At 36.9% G+C, this 18,040-nt stretch overlaps 1 protein-coding gene across 3 annotated transcripts in view; it reads right to left on the bottom strand.

Moving 5' to 3' along the window:
- Positions 1-18,040, bottom strand: part of LOC150101351 (methionine synthase-like) — an 815,136-nt gene that overhangs the window by 388,637 nt on the left and 408,459 nt on the right. For all 3 annotated transcript variants that reach the window (XM_090400909.1, XM_090400910.1, XM_090400911.1), the window contains exon 20: positions 544-633. In XM_090400909.1, coding sequence (XP_090257035.1) covers positions 544-633 — 90 coding nt within the window. The remainder of the gene's footprint in view (positions 1-543; positions 634-18,040) is intronic.

Here is an 18,040-nt window from a genome sequence, read left to right as displayed (position 1 = left end):
AAGCAATGCCGAGGTCATCTTTACCTATAGGAGTTGCCAAAAGGAGTGCCACCTTTTTTTATTAAATTACTCTGGATTTAGGGAAAGATGTTGAAAGTTTATTTTTCACTTGGTTAGACTAAAATAAATAGTCTCCCACTGAAGAGACCTCAATAAAGTCGAAACTAGTCTGGGTAGTGGCCCTTCCCTCAATGCATAACATTATACATATCCGCAAGGAGATGTGTTTTGCATTATGGGAGATACCGAGATAGGATTGATGTTAGCTTGATCCACCTTTGCTACGAGTTACCCAGTGCTGTACTACCTTACCCCAGTCCTGAAGATATTTTCAGGTGCAAACTTTGTTTGCTAACACTTGGATAAAGGATTAAACTAAATTTATTATAGTCTAACCAAGTGAAAAATAAACTTTGTTAATCACACTGTTATATGTTTTATGCATTTCCACTATTTATTAAAATTTGACCTTGTAGATGAGCATGCCATACAATATTTAGACTATAATACCTACACATAAAGTTATGAAAATGAAAACACTACCTTTACTAATGCATAATGAAGCCGTTCTTCAAGACTAGAACTCCTCCACTCGTTCACGAGCATTGGAGATGTAGTAGTTCCTGAATGTTTCTAAATAAAATGATAATTTATATTAAAAAAAAAAAATATATATATATATATATACAGGGTGTTCGGGATAAATTTGACATATTTATAATTAATTATATTTTTCCGTAAGTTACATGTATTAACACACACTTCTCTTCATTTAAAAGTTTGGACCCTTCTTCATTCATATACAAGATGTCAGAAAGGATGGATAGCTGGAACCCACCTGAATCATGGAAGAGAATAACTTGTATCATGATGATTCGTGCCCGCCATCAAAATAAGGATATTACGACTGCTGCCCAATGCTCCCTGAATACAGTAAAAACAATCAGGCATGAACTAGAGACTTGCAATGGTGACTACGAGGATGTAGCAAGAAGAAAGATCCCTAGCAGACGATCTGATTGCGTTCGTACAGCAGAATTCCTCGCAAATCTGCAGGAACAGGTGTTGAAGAACCCTGGCATTGGAATTCGGGCTTTGTTCGTGGAGTTGCTAACTGTAGTCAAGCCCTGGATAACAAGGGTAGCCAATGGTAGGCCGTACGTATGGCAGCAGGATTCGGCCCCTTGCCAGACCTCTGGGAAAAGTCAAAAATGGTTGTCTGAAAATTTCTACGACTTCACCAGTCCAAACTCCCCAGACCTTAACCCCATGGATTATTTTGTATGGGGCGCAGTTGAAAAAGACACCAATCGCACTTCCAGTAATACAAAAGCCCAGTTAATGGATAAAATTAAAACAGTTTTTGCGGCCCTTCCCAGGGAGACTGTAGCATCAGCTTGTTCGAGGTTCCGAAGCAGAATTGAAGCTGTGATCGATGCTAATGGTGGTTATTTTGAGTAAATCTTGTTGATAGTATTGTAATTAACTCTGCCTGTAATGTTTTTTTGTCAATTCATTAAATTTAATAGATACAAAGAAGATTTTCTTTTTCCTTACGAAACTGTCAAATTTATCCCGAACACCCTGTATATATTCATTTTGAATGCATTCTAAAACAAGTTCAAATCACTATTTCAGGTGAAATATTTTTATATTCTAAGAAGCAAATTAAATATTCAGCATCTCTTAGAATGAAGTTAAAAGAATTATCAAGGTGTGTGAATGGAATACTCATCATCATTATTAATAGTTGCATAATGAAGAACCATCTTTACCATCACACTGCCATATACTCTGAAGAGGTGTTGATAACACGATAATATCCAATTAAAGTTTCCATTTCCTATCCATGTTTTTCTTCCAAATTGGACCTTTTACTAGTTGAATCTCAAACATAATCAGTTCTCACATTTCTGTCTCCTAAAGCATTCCTAACTATAATAGAAAGAGCACTTCAACATCTTGGTCTTCCTCTGAGTCATGGCAAGTAGTTCCTTTTCATAAAGGTGGTTCTAAAACTGCAGTAGTTAATTACAGGCCAATCACCATCTCGGGAGTGGTGGTAAAAGTATTGGAAAAGTTGGTTAAAGACAAAATTCAAGAATGGGTGGATCAGGATATGATACTCTGTAGGGTCCAACATGGTTTTGTTAAAGGACAATCCTGCCGTAGCAATTTATTAACTGATTTGGACAAAGGAAATGGCTACACAGTGGTACTTCTGGATTTTGCTAAGGCTTTTGACAGGATATCCCATGTTGTGCAAATTGGAGCAGATGGGGATGGATACTAAACTGCTGATATGGATAGGAGAATGCCTCAGGGAGAGATACGAGAAGGTGGTGTATGGAGGAGCAGAGTCCAGGATGAGGCAGGTGACCAGTGGTATGCCTCAGGGCTCTGTGCTTGGGCCATTGTTGTTTAATTTGTACATAAATGATATAGGAAATGACTTAAAGGGAGATATTCAGTTGTTTGCTGATGATGCAAAATTGGGTAGTACAATAAATAATCAATCTGATGTTGAGAGTTTGCAGGATGATTTAAATAAGCTGGCAAAATGGGCAAAAGGTAATGGATGTCAGTTCAATGTGGAAAAGTGTAAAGTTATGCATTTTGGGATTAAAAGATTACCAGCTGTATACTACACTGATGAAACGGTACTCCAAGAGATTGATGAGGCTAGGGACCTAAGGGTGTTGGTGGATAGGGAGAAGTTCAGGAGACACATTGCTAAGCTGTCCAAGATTGCAAATAGAATTACTTGGTTATTGAGGAACACACCTCTTGGGGGACCCTGTAACCCCTAGAGAGCGCATCCCCTGGGTGGCAGATAGGGGAGCCCATCATGTGTGTGTGTGCATGCGCGCATCTGTGTGTGTGTATATATATGGTGGGGTGGTCCGAATATACTGAATAAGGACTCATGGACCAACAGGGCCATAAGGGGCAATCATCTTGATTGTAAGGGAAGCGGCACTCCCATGGACCCTTAGCTGGATCTATCCTCTCCTTCTTCTACTTTAAGGAAGATCCATTTAATTTAATCTTTCTTATAAGGCCTTCTCAGCCAACTCTTTTTATTTTATGACCCTTATGCTATTAGAGTACTCGAGGCCCATGGGTCTTTTCATTTCTGGCCTTACAACTATGCCCTCTCTATAAATCTTACTATAATTCTTCTATAATCTACTGTTTCCCTTTCAATATACCCTATTCCTCCTATGGGTTTAAATTCGGAAGAAGGCTAGTTCAGAAGCCTTAAAGTAGCAGCCCTACCACTGAACTATTCCATCTTCAGGCTAGTCCCCTGACATGGAGAACATAATCCTACTTGTAAGCTGACAGAAAAAGATAATCGGATTGAATCTATGGGAAATGACCCTGGAATGGAAAAGGTAAAACAAAAATGGAAACGACAAAATATAATACACATAGCAAACTGGAATGTAAGAGGAATAGCATATAAAGAAATAGAATTAGACCAGTTATTAAATGAAAGAAATTTTAAAATAGCAGTAATCACTGAAACAAAAAAGAAATTAAAAGGAACTATGAGAACTGAAAATTTTAATGTGATATACAGTGGAGTTGACAGAGACCAAAGAGCAAGTAGGAGTCATGATTTGGATTCATAACTCCCTTTCAAAATAATTAAAACATTATAAATTATGGAATGAAAGAATAATAGAAGCTAGAATAAAAATAGATAGAAGCTATTTAACAATAATTGGTTTATATGCACCAGAAGAAGGAAGAGAAAAGGATAATATTGATTTTTATAATCAGCTACAAAACATATATAATAAAATAAATAAAAATGATTACATAATTTTAGCAGGAGACTTAAATGCAAGAATTGGAAACACAAAAATTAATAATAATATAGGAATACATGGAGAACACACTCTAAACAGAAATGGTAAAAAATCAAAAAATTGATTGACTTTGTAGTTTATAATAACCTAAAAATAATGAATTCCTTCTATAAACATAAAGACATACATAAATATACTTGGGCAGCAAGAGGATGGAAATCAATATTAGATTACTTTATATTAAATGAAAAGACATCAAAATTTTCACTAGATGTTAGAGTTCACAGAGGATATGAAATAAGCAGTGATCATTTCCTTGTTAAAATAAAATTAAGATTACCACCTAAATGGCTACAAGTAACAAGAACAGAAAGAAAATTTGAAACATTTGTTTATAAAACTAGACTATTGAATGACATAAATGTACAATGGCTATATGATCAAAGAATTAACCAATATCTAGATAAAATAAAACAAAATGAAGAAATACAAATAGAATGGCTTAATATAAAAACGATACTAAATGTAGCAGCAAATGAAAGCTTAGGAAAGACCAAAAAATTCAATAAAAGGAAAAAACTGAAGATCTGGAATGATACAATCAAAGAAATGATCAAAAAGAAAAAAGAAGCCTATCACAAATGGTTAAGCAGTAAAAGATTAGAAGATGAAATAGAATATAAAAAAATAAGAGTCATAGCTAAAAGAGAAGTCAGAAAAAGACATAGAGAATCATGGAACAAATTTGTTTCAAATTTAGAACATGATTTATATAAAATAAGACCCAATGTATATAAGATTTTGAAACACTTAAATGCAGATACCAAAGAAAACATAAAATTAAACACTGAATTGAAATTAGAAGAATTTCTAAATTACTACACAGAACTGTGGACAGACAAATATTTTAAAAAATACAACTGGCAAACAATTAACGAAAATGAAAAGGAAATAACTAAAGAAGAATTAGAATCAGTCCGAAAGAAACAAGAAACTGGAGAAGATAAGCTAGGTTCAGAACTACATAAATACGCAGGAACAAGATTCAAAGAAAGACTTATTATTTGTAAATAAAATTTATTCAACTGGTATCCCCCCAATAGAATGGAAAAAAGCAATTATGATTCCTATCTTTAAAAAAGGTAATAGAGATAACCCTAAAAACTATAGAGGTATCAGTAAATATACTAAATTCCTGTTACAAAATATATAGCAGAATGTTAAATAGCAAACTAATGAAATATTCCGAAAACTTTATGTTAGAAGTACAGAATGGATTTAGAAAAGGACAATCATGTATAGACCCGGCCTTTTGCCTAAAATTAATCATAGAGAAAAGAAGAGAATACAATTTAGAAACACATATTGCATTTATTGACTTTGAAAAAGCTTTGACCAAGTTAAAAGAAACATATTATTTAACATATTAAAAGAAAGACAAATACTAAATAATATCCTAAAAGCTATCACAAGTATATATGAAAATAATCAAATACAAATAAGATTAAATCATGAGCTATCATATACGAGAGAGATAAACCAAGGGGTCTGACAGGGGTGTCCCCTCTCAGCAACCCTTTTTAATATCTATTTAAATGAAATAATAATAAAATGGAATAAAAATTTACACCAAGGAATTAAATTTTCTCCTACAGTAAACTTAAACACTATCCTCTTTGCCGACGACCAAATAATAATTATAAATTCTGAAGATAACTTACAGAAAGCTATTTTTGATCTGAATGAGATAGCCAAAGATTATGGTATGATAATATCAACAGAAAAATAAAAACCTATGGCCTTTAAAGGACAAGATCCAGCAAGAACTAAAATAGTAATAGATAACAAGATCTTAGAACAGGTGAATTCATTTAACTACCTAGGATGTATGATCACATATGAAAATGAAAAAGAAATAAACGTAAAAATTGCAAAATATTTAAAAATAACAGGAGTAATTAACTCTATATTTAAACCAAACCTAGTTCAAAAACAAACCAGACTAAAAGTATACGTCCTCTTCCATACATTAGCCCTAACAGTCTTAATGTATGGAAGCGAAATCTGGACAATAAAACAAAAAGACAAAACAAAGACCAGTAACAGCAGAAATGAAGTTTGTGAGAAAAATTGCAAAGTATACCCTATTTGATCACAAAAGAAACTAAGAAATTATGAAAGAATTAAACCAAGAACCAGTAATAGAAAAAATTAAAAAATATAAACATAAATGAATAGAACACGTTCAAAGAATGAAAACAGAAAGATTACCAAAACAAGCCTGAAAGTACAAGCCATTAGGAAAAAGAAAACCAGAACGTCCTCTTAAACGATTCAACGATGACTACTAAGGCCAGAACAGGCCATGCTAGGCCTAAATCCTTGATACACGTGATGATGATTGAGGAACACACTAACATCCAGAGATAAAGAGGTTATTATTCCTCTTTGTAAAGCATTGATATTTCACATTTGGATTACTGTGCTCAGGTCTGGTCACCTGGATTCATTGGAGATGAGGAGATTGTGGAGAGTGTTCAGAGGAGAGTGACTAAGTTGGTGAGTGATGTAAAAAATGCTCCCTACTTTGATAGATTGAGAGCTTGTGGATTGCAGAGTTTGGTTGATAGTCAGAGAAGAGGGGATATGATAGAAACATTTAAATTACTAAAAGGTTTTTATAAAATTGATGCAGGGGTAATGTTTCAGCTGTGTGATAGTGATGGAAGAACAAGAGGTCATCCCTGAAAATTAAGGAAAAGTGTGGTTGACAAGGGTGTGAGAACGAGGTTTTTCGCCTGGAGGTGGTGAATGAGTGGAATGCATTGCCTGACTCAGTTGTGAGCTCTTTGTCTGTAAATGAATTCAAGAAGAGATATGATAGATATTATTTTGATAGTTTGGTCTCCTGCGATGAGTCTACTGACTCCATGGAGAAACCCGTAATAATAATAATAATAATAATAGGTCTATTATTCTGCCTTCAAAAACTTGTTCTGTTAATCTTTTATCTATCACTCTGTTTAAATAATCATGCCATGATACACTAGATCAGGTAACACATTCTGAAATATTATGGATATCAATTTTCTTTTCTATTTTTGTTATTTTTAATAGAATTCGGCAAGTCATGTTGACTGTTCATTCTCCTAAATTTCTGCAGAATTCTCATGTCTGCAGTTTCCAGTCTCTCATCATGCTATATGTTTTATTTCTAAACCAAGTCTCAGATACATGTTAAAAGTAGATTGAATTTAGGTTTAGTATACTCCTTTCTACCATAGTTACAGAGTGATTAGCATCATCATAATAAACTATGGGGACAACTACCATGTTAGAATAACTTCAATTCAATATAAACCAAAGCAATTACCGAACATTAAAACCTTCATATCAAGGTCATCAGTTAGAGTATATATATATATTGCCAGCCTGGTCGGCCGAGTGTTTATCGTATCTGCTTTCCAGCCAAAAGGCTGCGGGTTCAAATCCCGCTGTGGGCATGGATGTTTGCGATTGTCTGTGAAAATAGTGGTGCAGTTGGCAGTAGATGGCACTGGTGTAGATGATGAAGGTAGCTGCAGCTAGTGGAGTGGTGGAGATGGAGAGTTGTAGAGCAAGTGCCCTCCCTCGAGGTGTTATGTAATAATTTTTTTTTTAAATATTAAATAATTTAAAATTTTAAATAATAATATATACATACAATGGGATAAGCTATATTAAAATAGACATAATATGCTGAAGCAACACTAATTTAGTCAACTGCTAACACTACCGACCATACCTTTGGTAAGGGGAAAAAAACCTACTACATCAAAGCTAGACTACTGTTATATGTTTGGCTAGAGATTAGTAACAGATAAATTATAACAAAAACAATACTGATGATGGCGAATATATGAAATAAGGACTGAAATTATTGCTTCAAGTCCTAGTGATCGTTTTCTGGAGAATATGAAACAAGTTATTATTATTATACAAGCACCTTCATGGAGGTCTAAAGACTCGTTGCCAGAGAGCAAATCTTTCCACACAATCTATTATACCTCTCCTTGAATCCATTAACAGACAAAGCACTCACAACTGGCTCTGACAACCCATTCCACTCACTCACAACTCTCCAAGCAAAAAATCTAGTCCTCACACCCCTATTAACCACACCTTTATTCAACTTGCAGGGATGACCCCTTGTTCTGGTTCCTTTAACCAAATACTGAAACATTTCCCCTGCATCAATCCTATAAAACCCTAAATTTAATCAACTTAAATGTTTCTATCATATCACCTCTTTTCTCCTATCAACCAATTTCTGCATTCCACACACCCTCAATCTATCCTCATAGAGAACATTCCACAGGCCACTCACCATCTTGGTCACTTGCCTCTGAATCCTCTCCACTGCCTCCTCCTCAACCCCCCAAGAAACCCAGAGGACCAGACTTGAGCACATTAATCCAGATGTGGGCATATCAAAGCTTATAAAAAATGAATAATAAATTCCTTATCTCTACATGTTAATGTGTTCTTCAATAGCCTAGTAATGTTATGGGGAACCTCAGCAATATGTCCTCTAAACTTTAACTCTCTGTCTACCACTACCTCAATCTCTAGTTTCATCTATTTAATGGAGTACAAGGCCATCAATGTCCTACATACACAGCTCGTAATCTATTTATCCCAAAATGCATAACTTTCAATTTCTCCACATTAAACTGATAGCTATTATCTATTGCCAATATTGACAGCCTATGTAAATTATCCTGCAAGCTCTCCACATTGCTTTGATTAACTATTATGCTACTAATTTTGCATCAGCAAACAACTGAATATATCCTTTCAGGTTATTTCCTATATCATTTATGTACAAGTTAAACAGCAATAGTACCAGCACTAAACCACCTCGATTCTGCCCTGCCTATACCAATTTTTGATATCTATCCAGCAGCCACCCACTCATCCACTTAACCAGTGTCATGTCCATCCCCATTTGTTCTAATTTGCATGAGAGTCTTCCATGTATTCTGTCAAATACCTTTGCAAAATCCAACAAAATCATCTTGTAGCCATTTCTTTTATCAAACTCAGCTACAATAAAAAGTTAGTAAACTACTAAGGCATGACCGTCTCTTCACAGAGCTATGTTGACCATCATACAGTATCATATTTTTATCTAGAATTCTCTTTTTGAGCAATTTTTCTAGTACTTTTATGACCACGCCTGAGATACTAATTGATCTATAATTTGCTACTGCAGTCTTAGAACCTGCCTTATGCAAGAGAATTATTTTGCCCTCTTTCCACTCCCTTGGAACTCTACCAGAGCTGAGACTTAAATTAAGGAGCCTAGTCAGAAGCATTGCCAGTTCTCTTGCACATTCTCACAAAATCCTAGCCCATCTAATGATATCCCAAATAGCCAAGTCTCACTAATGCCTATCATTTTTGCCAAGGTGGCACTAACTAATGCCAAAAATATTTACACTGAGATTCTGCAATATCTTGAGAATCTCCAATTCATCTGCCTCTATTCCCACATCAGGGTCTGTCACATATGTTAAAGCAGTAACCTCACTAAGACGATACACCCTTACAAAATAGTTGCTCAATAATTCAACTATTTAATTCTGTCTCCTTGTGACCATCACCACTCATTAAGGATAATCTTCCATATTTATTATTCCTCTTACTTACCACTTAATGGAAGAACACTTTGGGATTTCCTTTGGCCTATTTGGCTAGATTCTTCTCATAATCTGATTATGCCTTCTCTGCCATGCTGGTCACTTTTCCTGCCTGAGCCCTGCACTCTTCATGAGTTTGCTGGTCACCTTTTTCTTTATATACCCTCCACAGCATTTTCTTCTTCTGCAGCTCATGCTTAATGATATTACTCATCCATCTATCTCCTATCTGATTAACCTTCCTTATCTTAGGTATACAATTTAATATTGCTTCCTCTAGATGACCCTTAACTATATCCCATGCGCTACTAACATCCTAAGATTTAAGATACTAACATCCTAAGATTGGTATAGATGTAAGCTTTTTCCTAAGCATGTCATAATCACCTGCCTTGTAGTTCCACAAATACCCCTTCTTGATAGAATATTCCACATGTTTTACAATCTCCCAAGTCAAGAGAGCATGGACACTTTCACCAAATGGAGGCAATGTTGTCACCTTGGTTATGCATAGCTCTTCTGATCAGATGACCAGGCCCATCACATGCTACGTTATCTCTTAGTAGGTGTATAAATTCTATTTCTTTCCTACCATGTGATCTTACTCACTCAGCCAGTACTCACTGTACTAACTTGGTTTAATGTCTTCCAGATCATCTCTGGAACTCCCTGGTCTACAGCAACAACCAATTGTACATTTTGTCCTACTGGCCTTACTCTCACCCCACATTAGTTCAAATGGACAGCCATCCTCTTGTCTCTCTCTTATTCTTTTTGTCTGCAATTCATCTGTTATCTTCAGCAGTACCCCTCCCCCATCCTATCTTCTCTATCTTTCCTGAAAATACTAAACTATATCAGCAGATGATATAGTTACAGGGAACCTGTAACTATATCATCTGCTGTTAGCCAAGTCTCACTAATGCCTATCATTTTTGCCAAGGTGGCACTAACTAATGCTAAAAATTCTTTCCTCTTGGATCTTGGACTCAGTTTACCTCATCAAGCAATCAATCAGCTCAATGACCATCAATCAAACAGACATTACTGTCTGTTTGATTGATGGCCATTCAAATCTCGCTGATGGTGTGTGTCAGTTTAAGCTATGAAAGCTATATCTGATTTACCGTGGATTGCAACTGTGCATCCAGTTTCACCAATATAAGTAAGTAACAGGTGCACTGAAGATTCAATATACCTCAGAGTGGGATTGTGGGAGAGGCGAAGGGGATCCTCAAAGGAGTTGAATATTTTTTTAATTTTGTAGGTGGTTCAAAAGGATCACTGAGAAATCACCTAAAAACATGTTGGAAACTAATAAAAAAAAATAGCTTATTGCTTTCATAAACTGATACACCATCAGCGAAATTTGAATGACCATCAATCAATCAAACAGACAGTCATGACCATGAGCTGTTTGATTGATTGGTGAGGTAAACTGGATTCAAGATTGTTTTTTACTCTGGAGTTTCATATAATGTGCTTTGGACTGAGCATGCTTAAAAGCTAATAAATTTGATGTGGTGGGATTTTTAAGAAATATACCCCATGCTCTGTGTTGATTTTTTTTTTTTTTTTTGGCTGTCTGGCATTGTGGGTTACACTAAAGCTTTGTATAGAGTAGATAGAGTAGTAGATGAGAAAATCTGTTACATACTTTACTGCTTCATTGATAGATGCTTAACTAACTGTATCAGCATTAAATTTTGCAAGATGGGAAAAATATTCCAGTCAGCCTGGTCAATTTTCCATATGGGCATTCATGTAGGAGAACATGGTTCATGTGAAGACACTGTGCTGTGCAAAAAACAGGAAAATAATCACTTATGCAGATGTTGTCTTCAACATCCCACATAAGCAGTGGAAAAAATGGTAGGAGAGAAGATTGTAGGATCAATTGCAGAATATGAGTTGGTAGGCATATGAAGAAAGTATTAAGTCTATTATTCAAAGGAGAGAGAGGTTATTAGTGTCAAGGGTTCATTCACTGACACAACCTCGTCCATTTGTGTCGGCACTACTCTGCAGAATGTTGTGCTCATTAAAAACAACCCATAAGAAGTATGGGTTCAGGCAGTTGCAAGATAAGATTAATCAAGATCAATTTAACTCAGCATCCATTGTTAAATAAATTGAACATGCTATAATAAGAAATCCCACATATAAGAAAAATTGCTACTGATTCCAGTATGAAGCTGACACGATGGAAAGGATTATGACACAATGGAATTTCATAAGGCAGGATCCTCATTTGGTTTTATATATGTTTCCTGCAGACAGACACAGAGAAGTCTGTGTTTCTGCAGTAAAACCTTGATATTATCAATATTCTAGAGAAACCCACAACAGTTCCATTATAAAAATTTTCCTCTTTTGGCTTTGTTGGACTTATCCAAATTTTAGGAGTTGAGAGCTTATCTTTATCAACTGATTTTGGGAAGTATGGATGGCCAGTGTCCATCTCTTTCTCTGGTAGAATATTCAATATATCTGATGTGTCAGAGTCAGTTGACAAGTTTAATTTACTTTCAGTAGATACCAAAGTATCCATTTTTTTCTGTGGGAATGTCTGGTGGTTTATCTTGAAGTGATATCCTTGCCATAATTTTTTGACGTGGGTTCAGATTAAATGGAACCATTTTTGCAGTTGTTTCTGGAGTAAGACTGGAGGGCTCACTCATGCACTTGGTGTGCACAACAGAGAAGCACTCATGATTATGAAGTTTCAGTATGGTGAAATTATCAAATGGTGGAATAGACACGTTTGAAATGCTGTTGACATTATATTTGTTGCCATCTTCTCAGCATAAGAGGATCTCAACACAGGTGTAGTCGTAGCGGCTAACTTCCTTTTTTTGCATTCTGATATGATACGTTTTGTTCTGTTTTCATTTTTCATATTTCTTTTTCATCTTTCCACTACTGACATGCATGAAAGTAAGACGGATGATGTCCCTGAGAGTTGAAACATTTAGCTTTCTTTGCAGACCAGTTATCATGTTCCTTACCACCACATTGGATGCAAGTTAGTAGAGCCATGACAGGCTGTTTGGGCATGCCCATGTTTCTGCCATTTAAAGCATCTTAATGGATTACAGAGATGTAATCTACTAAAAATATGGGTCAAAGCTGTATAAGTGAGAGGAGACCTCCACATAGATTTTAAAGGAATGAGGAGAACTGACCACGGCTTCTGACTTAATGTCCAATCCTCACCTTCTCGTTATGTACTCTGTTAGGTATCTACTTGGATACTGAACAAATGAGGATGGGCTGGCAATTTTGGATTTAGCTGACCAAATTGTATTCTGATTGGCTTAAACCAATAAGAAGCCTGAATGTCAAACAAAAAAATGGAGCTAGCTGAGGAATTGGATAAGTACCAGATCGACATAATAGGGGTGACTGAAACAAAAAAGACAAAAACTGGTAAGATCTTTCTAAGCAAGAAATACAAAATCTTATATTCAGGCAATAACAATCAGGGAAAAGAATTAGTAGCTACAGTATTCAACACAAAATATGAGGTTAATCTTCTTGAATGGCAGGCAATATCAAGTAGAGTAATGTGGGCAAATATCAGAATGGGTAACTGGACACTTATTTGTACCTATGGTCCCACAGAAGGTTCTACCAAGGTAGAAGTGGAGGAATTTTTTGAGGCTTTAGAAAAAGCAACCCACACAGTGAAAAAGGGAAAGTTAGTCCTTGTTGGGGATCTAAATGGTAGAGTAGGAAATCATTGTTAGACATACAAAAATATTTTGGGAAAATTTGGAGAAAAGAGAAAAGCTAATCTTCTTCTTCTTCTTCGTCTGCAGTTTCTCCCACTTAAGTGGGGTCACTGTTGATAATGAGTCTCCTCCACACCTTCCAGTCTTGGGCTGTCACCACATCCAAGTTCTTCATCCTCAAGTCCTCTTCTACCAGCTCTCTCCATCTCTTCTTTGGCCACCCACACTTCCGCCTTCCTTGCACATCCATCTGCATGACCCTTCTTCCCACATATTCGTCCTCCCTCCTCATCACATGACCAAACCATCTCAACCTTGCCTCCTGTATTTTCGCTCCTAAGTTCATAACTTTCACTGTTCCCATTACATAGTCATTTCTCAGACGATCCTTTCTGGTCACACCGCACATTCACCTAAGCATTCTCATCTCTGCTACTTCTTCCATCCTGCTGATGTTATTTTTCCTCAGGGCCACAGTTTCTATAGCATATGTCATAGCTGGCCTCACTACTGTCCTATAGATTTTGCCTTTCAGATTGATCGGCACCCTCTTATCGCATAACACTCCAGCCATCTCCCTCCAGTTCCTCCAACCCGCTTGTATCCTGCATCCCACTTCCTTCTCGGCTCCTCCATCTTCTTCCACTGTTGAACCTAAGTATCTAAAGTCTCTCACCTTCCTGATGACATTTCCTTCCAGCTCCAGATCTGTCTCCTGTCTGCCACCCACTGTGCAACACATATACTCTGTCTTACTTCTGCTCAGTCTCATACTTCTCTCTTCCAGTACTTTTCTCCATCTTTCCAGTTTAGTTCCCGGTTCTTATCTTGAATCTGCACACAGCAAGATGTCATCTGCATACAACATTGTCCAAGGCGCATCATCTCTCACCTCCTCTGTTACCACCTCCATCACAATATTAAACAGAAACGGACTTAATGCTGACCCTTGATGCAAGCCAACTGTTACTTGCAAACTTTCTGTCTGTCCCAGACAGGTCCGAACACTTGTCTTTACATTTCTATACATTTCCCGCAGCAACCTGACATATTTCTCCAGCATCTTCTTCTCCCTAAGACACCTCCAGACTTCTTGTCTTGGCACTCTATCGTATGCTTTCTTCAGATCAATAAATGCCAGATGTAGCTCCCTTTGTTTCTCTCGATACTTTTCCATCATCTGCCGTAACCCAAAGATAGCATCTGTTGTTGATCTACCAGGCATGAAGCCAAATTGTTCCTTTGCAATCTCCACCTCCTTCCTCAATCTACCATCAAGAACCCTTTCTGGGATTTTCATTGTGTGGGACATCAACTTTATTCCTCTGTAATTTTTACAGTCTTAAGCATCCCCTTTACCCTTGTAGATGGAGGCAAGAGTACTCTCCCTCCATTCCTCGGGTATATTTTCCTGTTGGCAAACTTTCATGAACAGGTCCCACAGCAGGTCAATTCCCTCTTCCCCCAGTGCCTTCCATGCCTCCACTGGAATTCTGTCGGGCCCCACCGATTTTCCATTCTTCATCCTCTTCATGGCCTCCGTCACTTCTACTCTACTGATGTTCTGCACCATCTCCTCAGAAGGCTGCCCATCTCCTCTGTGAGTCCTTGCATTTTCCTCATTCAAAAGTCCCTCAAAGTATATTTTCCATCTGTTTCTTATGTCCACATCCCTCCATAATACTCTTCCTTTAGCGTCTTTGATCTGCCTCACATTTCTATATTTCGCCAGTTGGTAAATTTTTCTCTATCCTTCCTTTGTTTGTAATTGATCATACAGATCTTGATATGCCATGGCCTTCGCCTGTGCCACAACTCTCTTGGCTTCTTGCTTTCTCTCTCTGTACACCTCTCTGTCCTCTTCCACTCTTGACTCATTCCACTTCTGCTTTGCCTTCCTCTTAGCTGTCACTGCCACTTGTACATTATTATTCCACCACCAACCCTCCTTCTGCTCTCTAATTTTTCCAGATGTCTCACCAAGCACCTCGATTGCACAGCTCAGGATTACTTTTGAATTATGTTTCCACCAATCTTGTACACTTTCCAGTCCATCCGAAATCCTCTCTAACACCCTCTCCCTAAAACGATTCTTCACACTCTCCTCTTTTAAGCGAAACCACTTAATTGTCTTCATCCCATGGCATCCAGAGGTTCTTATCTTTGATCTTATTTTAAAGTCTGCACACAGCAGCAAACCTCAAGGGCTCACTTTAGTGAGTAAAGGCATGGCAAACCCGAGGTACCAGATGCTGGACCATGCCTTACTTCATGTAATATGTATCTGTTATATTATTCTGTAGACTGGTCCCTCCTCTTCTTTCTTTGCTTCTTTCTCCTTGCTCCTTCCCCCTGATGCTATTAGAGTATTCGAGGGCTAGGGGTGAGTCTTTCCTATCTTGCTAAGTCATTTCGTCTTATGCAGCCACCGAAGGAGGCAAACTAGCCTCAATAGGTGCCGGTCCCAAGCCCGGATAAATGCGAGGGTTGATGTCAGGAAGGTCATCAGGTCGGAAAACTTCAATGCCAGCTCAAACTATGATATGAGTCAAAAAGAGAAAAGCTAATAATAATGGCAAATACATGTTGAATTTATGCTCAGAACATGGACAGGTTATTAATAACACAATGTTTCAGCATAAAATGTGAATAAATTCACATGGAGAGAAGAAGCAAGGAATAAGAAAGTCTCATTAACTATGTTATTGTTGATAGGGATGTTTTCTCACTGGTGCAGGACACTTGAGTGTACAGAGGATTTGAAATTGGAAGTGATCACCATTTAGTCTTGAGCATGATAAAACTGAATTTCATATTGAAAAGAATAACATGTAAGAAAGTTTTAAAGTGAATAAAAGTTGAGCAGCTCTCAGATGTGCACTGTAGACTAAAATACACAAACATTATTGAAGAAAAAATAAAAGTTTTGAGAACAAGAGCCAAACCTTGGAGATTCAATGGTAAGCCCTGAATAAAACATTGGCTGATTCAGCCAGAAAGGCATGTGGTGAGGTTGTCTGCAAGGATAGAAAAATCAGAACTCCAAGGTAGACATTAGACGTTAAAGTGGCAGTGAAGGATAAGAAGAAAGCATATCAAAAGTTCTTGGGAAATAAGTCAGCTTGTGCTCCTAAAGAATACAGAGACAAATGTAAGAAAGCTAAACACTGTGTAAAACTAGCTAAACAAAAGTCATGGGAAGACTTTGGCAAGGACATAGAAAATAAATATTAGGAAGATAACAAAATATTCTGGATGATCAACACAGCGGTACATCGGTAATCTGTATTAGTATCATATATCTTTTGTTTCTTACTTCTATTACCAAACGCTGTATCTACAGTATCAGTACTTGGTTGGGACTTCACTTGGGAGTGGAACACCAGGGCTACCCTAGATGCTATACCAGCACCATAGTAAGCCTTGGATCCTGATCTCAGACCACTGGGTGAGAGACTTACTGCAATACCCTTGATCCTTGTGGCAAGTACACTAGCCAGCTGATATTGGTCAAACCATCCAGGACTGCCTGTTTTGCCGAAGCAGAAGCAAAAGTAGTGCAGATTCACCAGAACTTCCCTTTCCAGATGTCCAGCAGTCGCACCACACAGCAAACATGGCAGCAAGGCATTGGATCCAAGTGATGGTTGTCTGGAAGAAAGGATAGGAAAAAAAAAAGACTTAAGAGAAGAAAAAGAGGAAAAAACGAAAAGGACCAGTACTATCACTGGGATGTCCCCTCCACCACAAGCAAGTGTTCCACAGGAGGACTAAAGGTAGACAGCCCTAATTAAGAAACTAGAGTCAATACTTACCCAGTTAAAAAACTAGAGTTAACACTGAAGAAATTGATAGGTCACTCCTCCATCTATATAAAAACACAACATTTTATAAATAAAATTAAAAACTTAATGCTTAGCAAAGATGATTTATTAATTATTTTTGATGTTTTTACCCTTTTCATAAATCATCCACTCATGACACAATTCTTCTCTTATAGAACAACTTTTCACCTGATATTATGGCTCTCTTTGCCTGTGTAGTATGTTCTGATTACTTCATGTGGCAAAATAATACTTATAAAAAAAAAATAATAATAATAATAATAAAGTACAGCCATGGGCTCACCACTATTCTCTTTGTGAGTGCTTTGTCTGTTATGTTAATGGCTTCAAGGAGAGGTATGATAGATATTGAGTGGATAGTTTGGATCTCCCATGATGAGTCTTAGGACTCCATGGAGGTGCCTATGCAATAATAATAATAATAATAATAATAATAATAATAATAATAATATATGAATACTGCAGATGATGACCTTGTAGGTTGTAACGTTGGGTGATTATTTTGGTTTATATTAAACTGAAGTTTAATATACTAACATATGGTGGTGTTGTCCCCATAATTTGTTATAATGAATACTGATCGCCAAGTAACTATGAAGGAAAGTTACCATGAACTTTGTTAATTGAATGTACACATGATAATAATATAACCAAGCTATTCACCATATACACCATAGCAGTTGGTTACAGCTAGAAGAAATGTTAACTGGGGGGGGGGGGGGGGGATGCTTATATATTTGTGTGCGTGTGTCTGTATATCATGTTGACATTTATAGGATAAAACACATGCCTAGGAATAATAATGTAAATAATATATATGTATTTTCTGCTCTTCTTACATGATCTTTTTGAGATACTCATAAGATGAAATGAGATCTTGGGGGGGTTAAGAAATAAGACTTAACTGAACCTAAACCCTGAAGAACTGCAAAGGACTGCATCAGAGTTTAAGACATTAATTT

Source organism: Typopeltis vanoorti, chromosome 11 (assembly GCF_054136105.1).
Source record: "Typopeltis vanoorti isolate ZY-2024b chromosome 11, IOZ_Tvanoo_1.0, whole genome shotgun sequence".
Lineage (NCBI taxonomy): Eukaryota > Metazoa > Arthropoda > Arachnida > Uropygi > Thelyphonidae > Typopeltis > Typopeltis vanoorti.
This window is presented reverse-complemented; position numbering and strand designations above follow the sequence as displayed.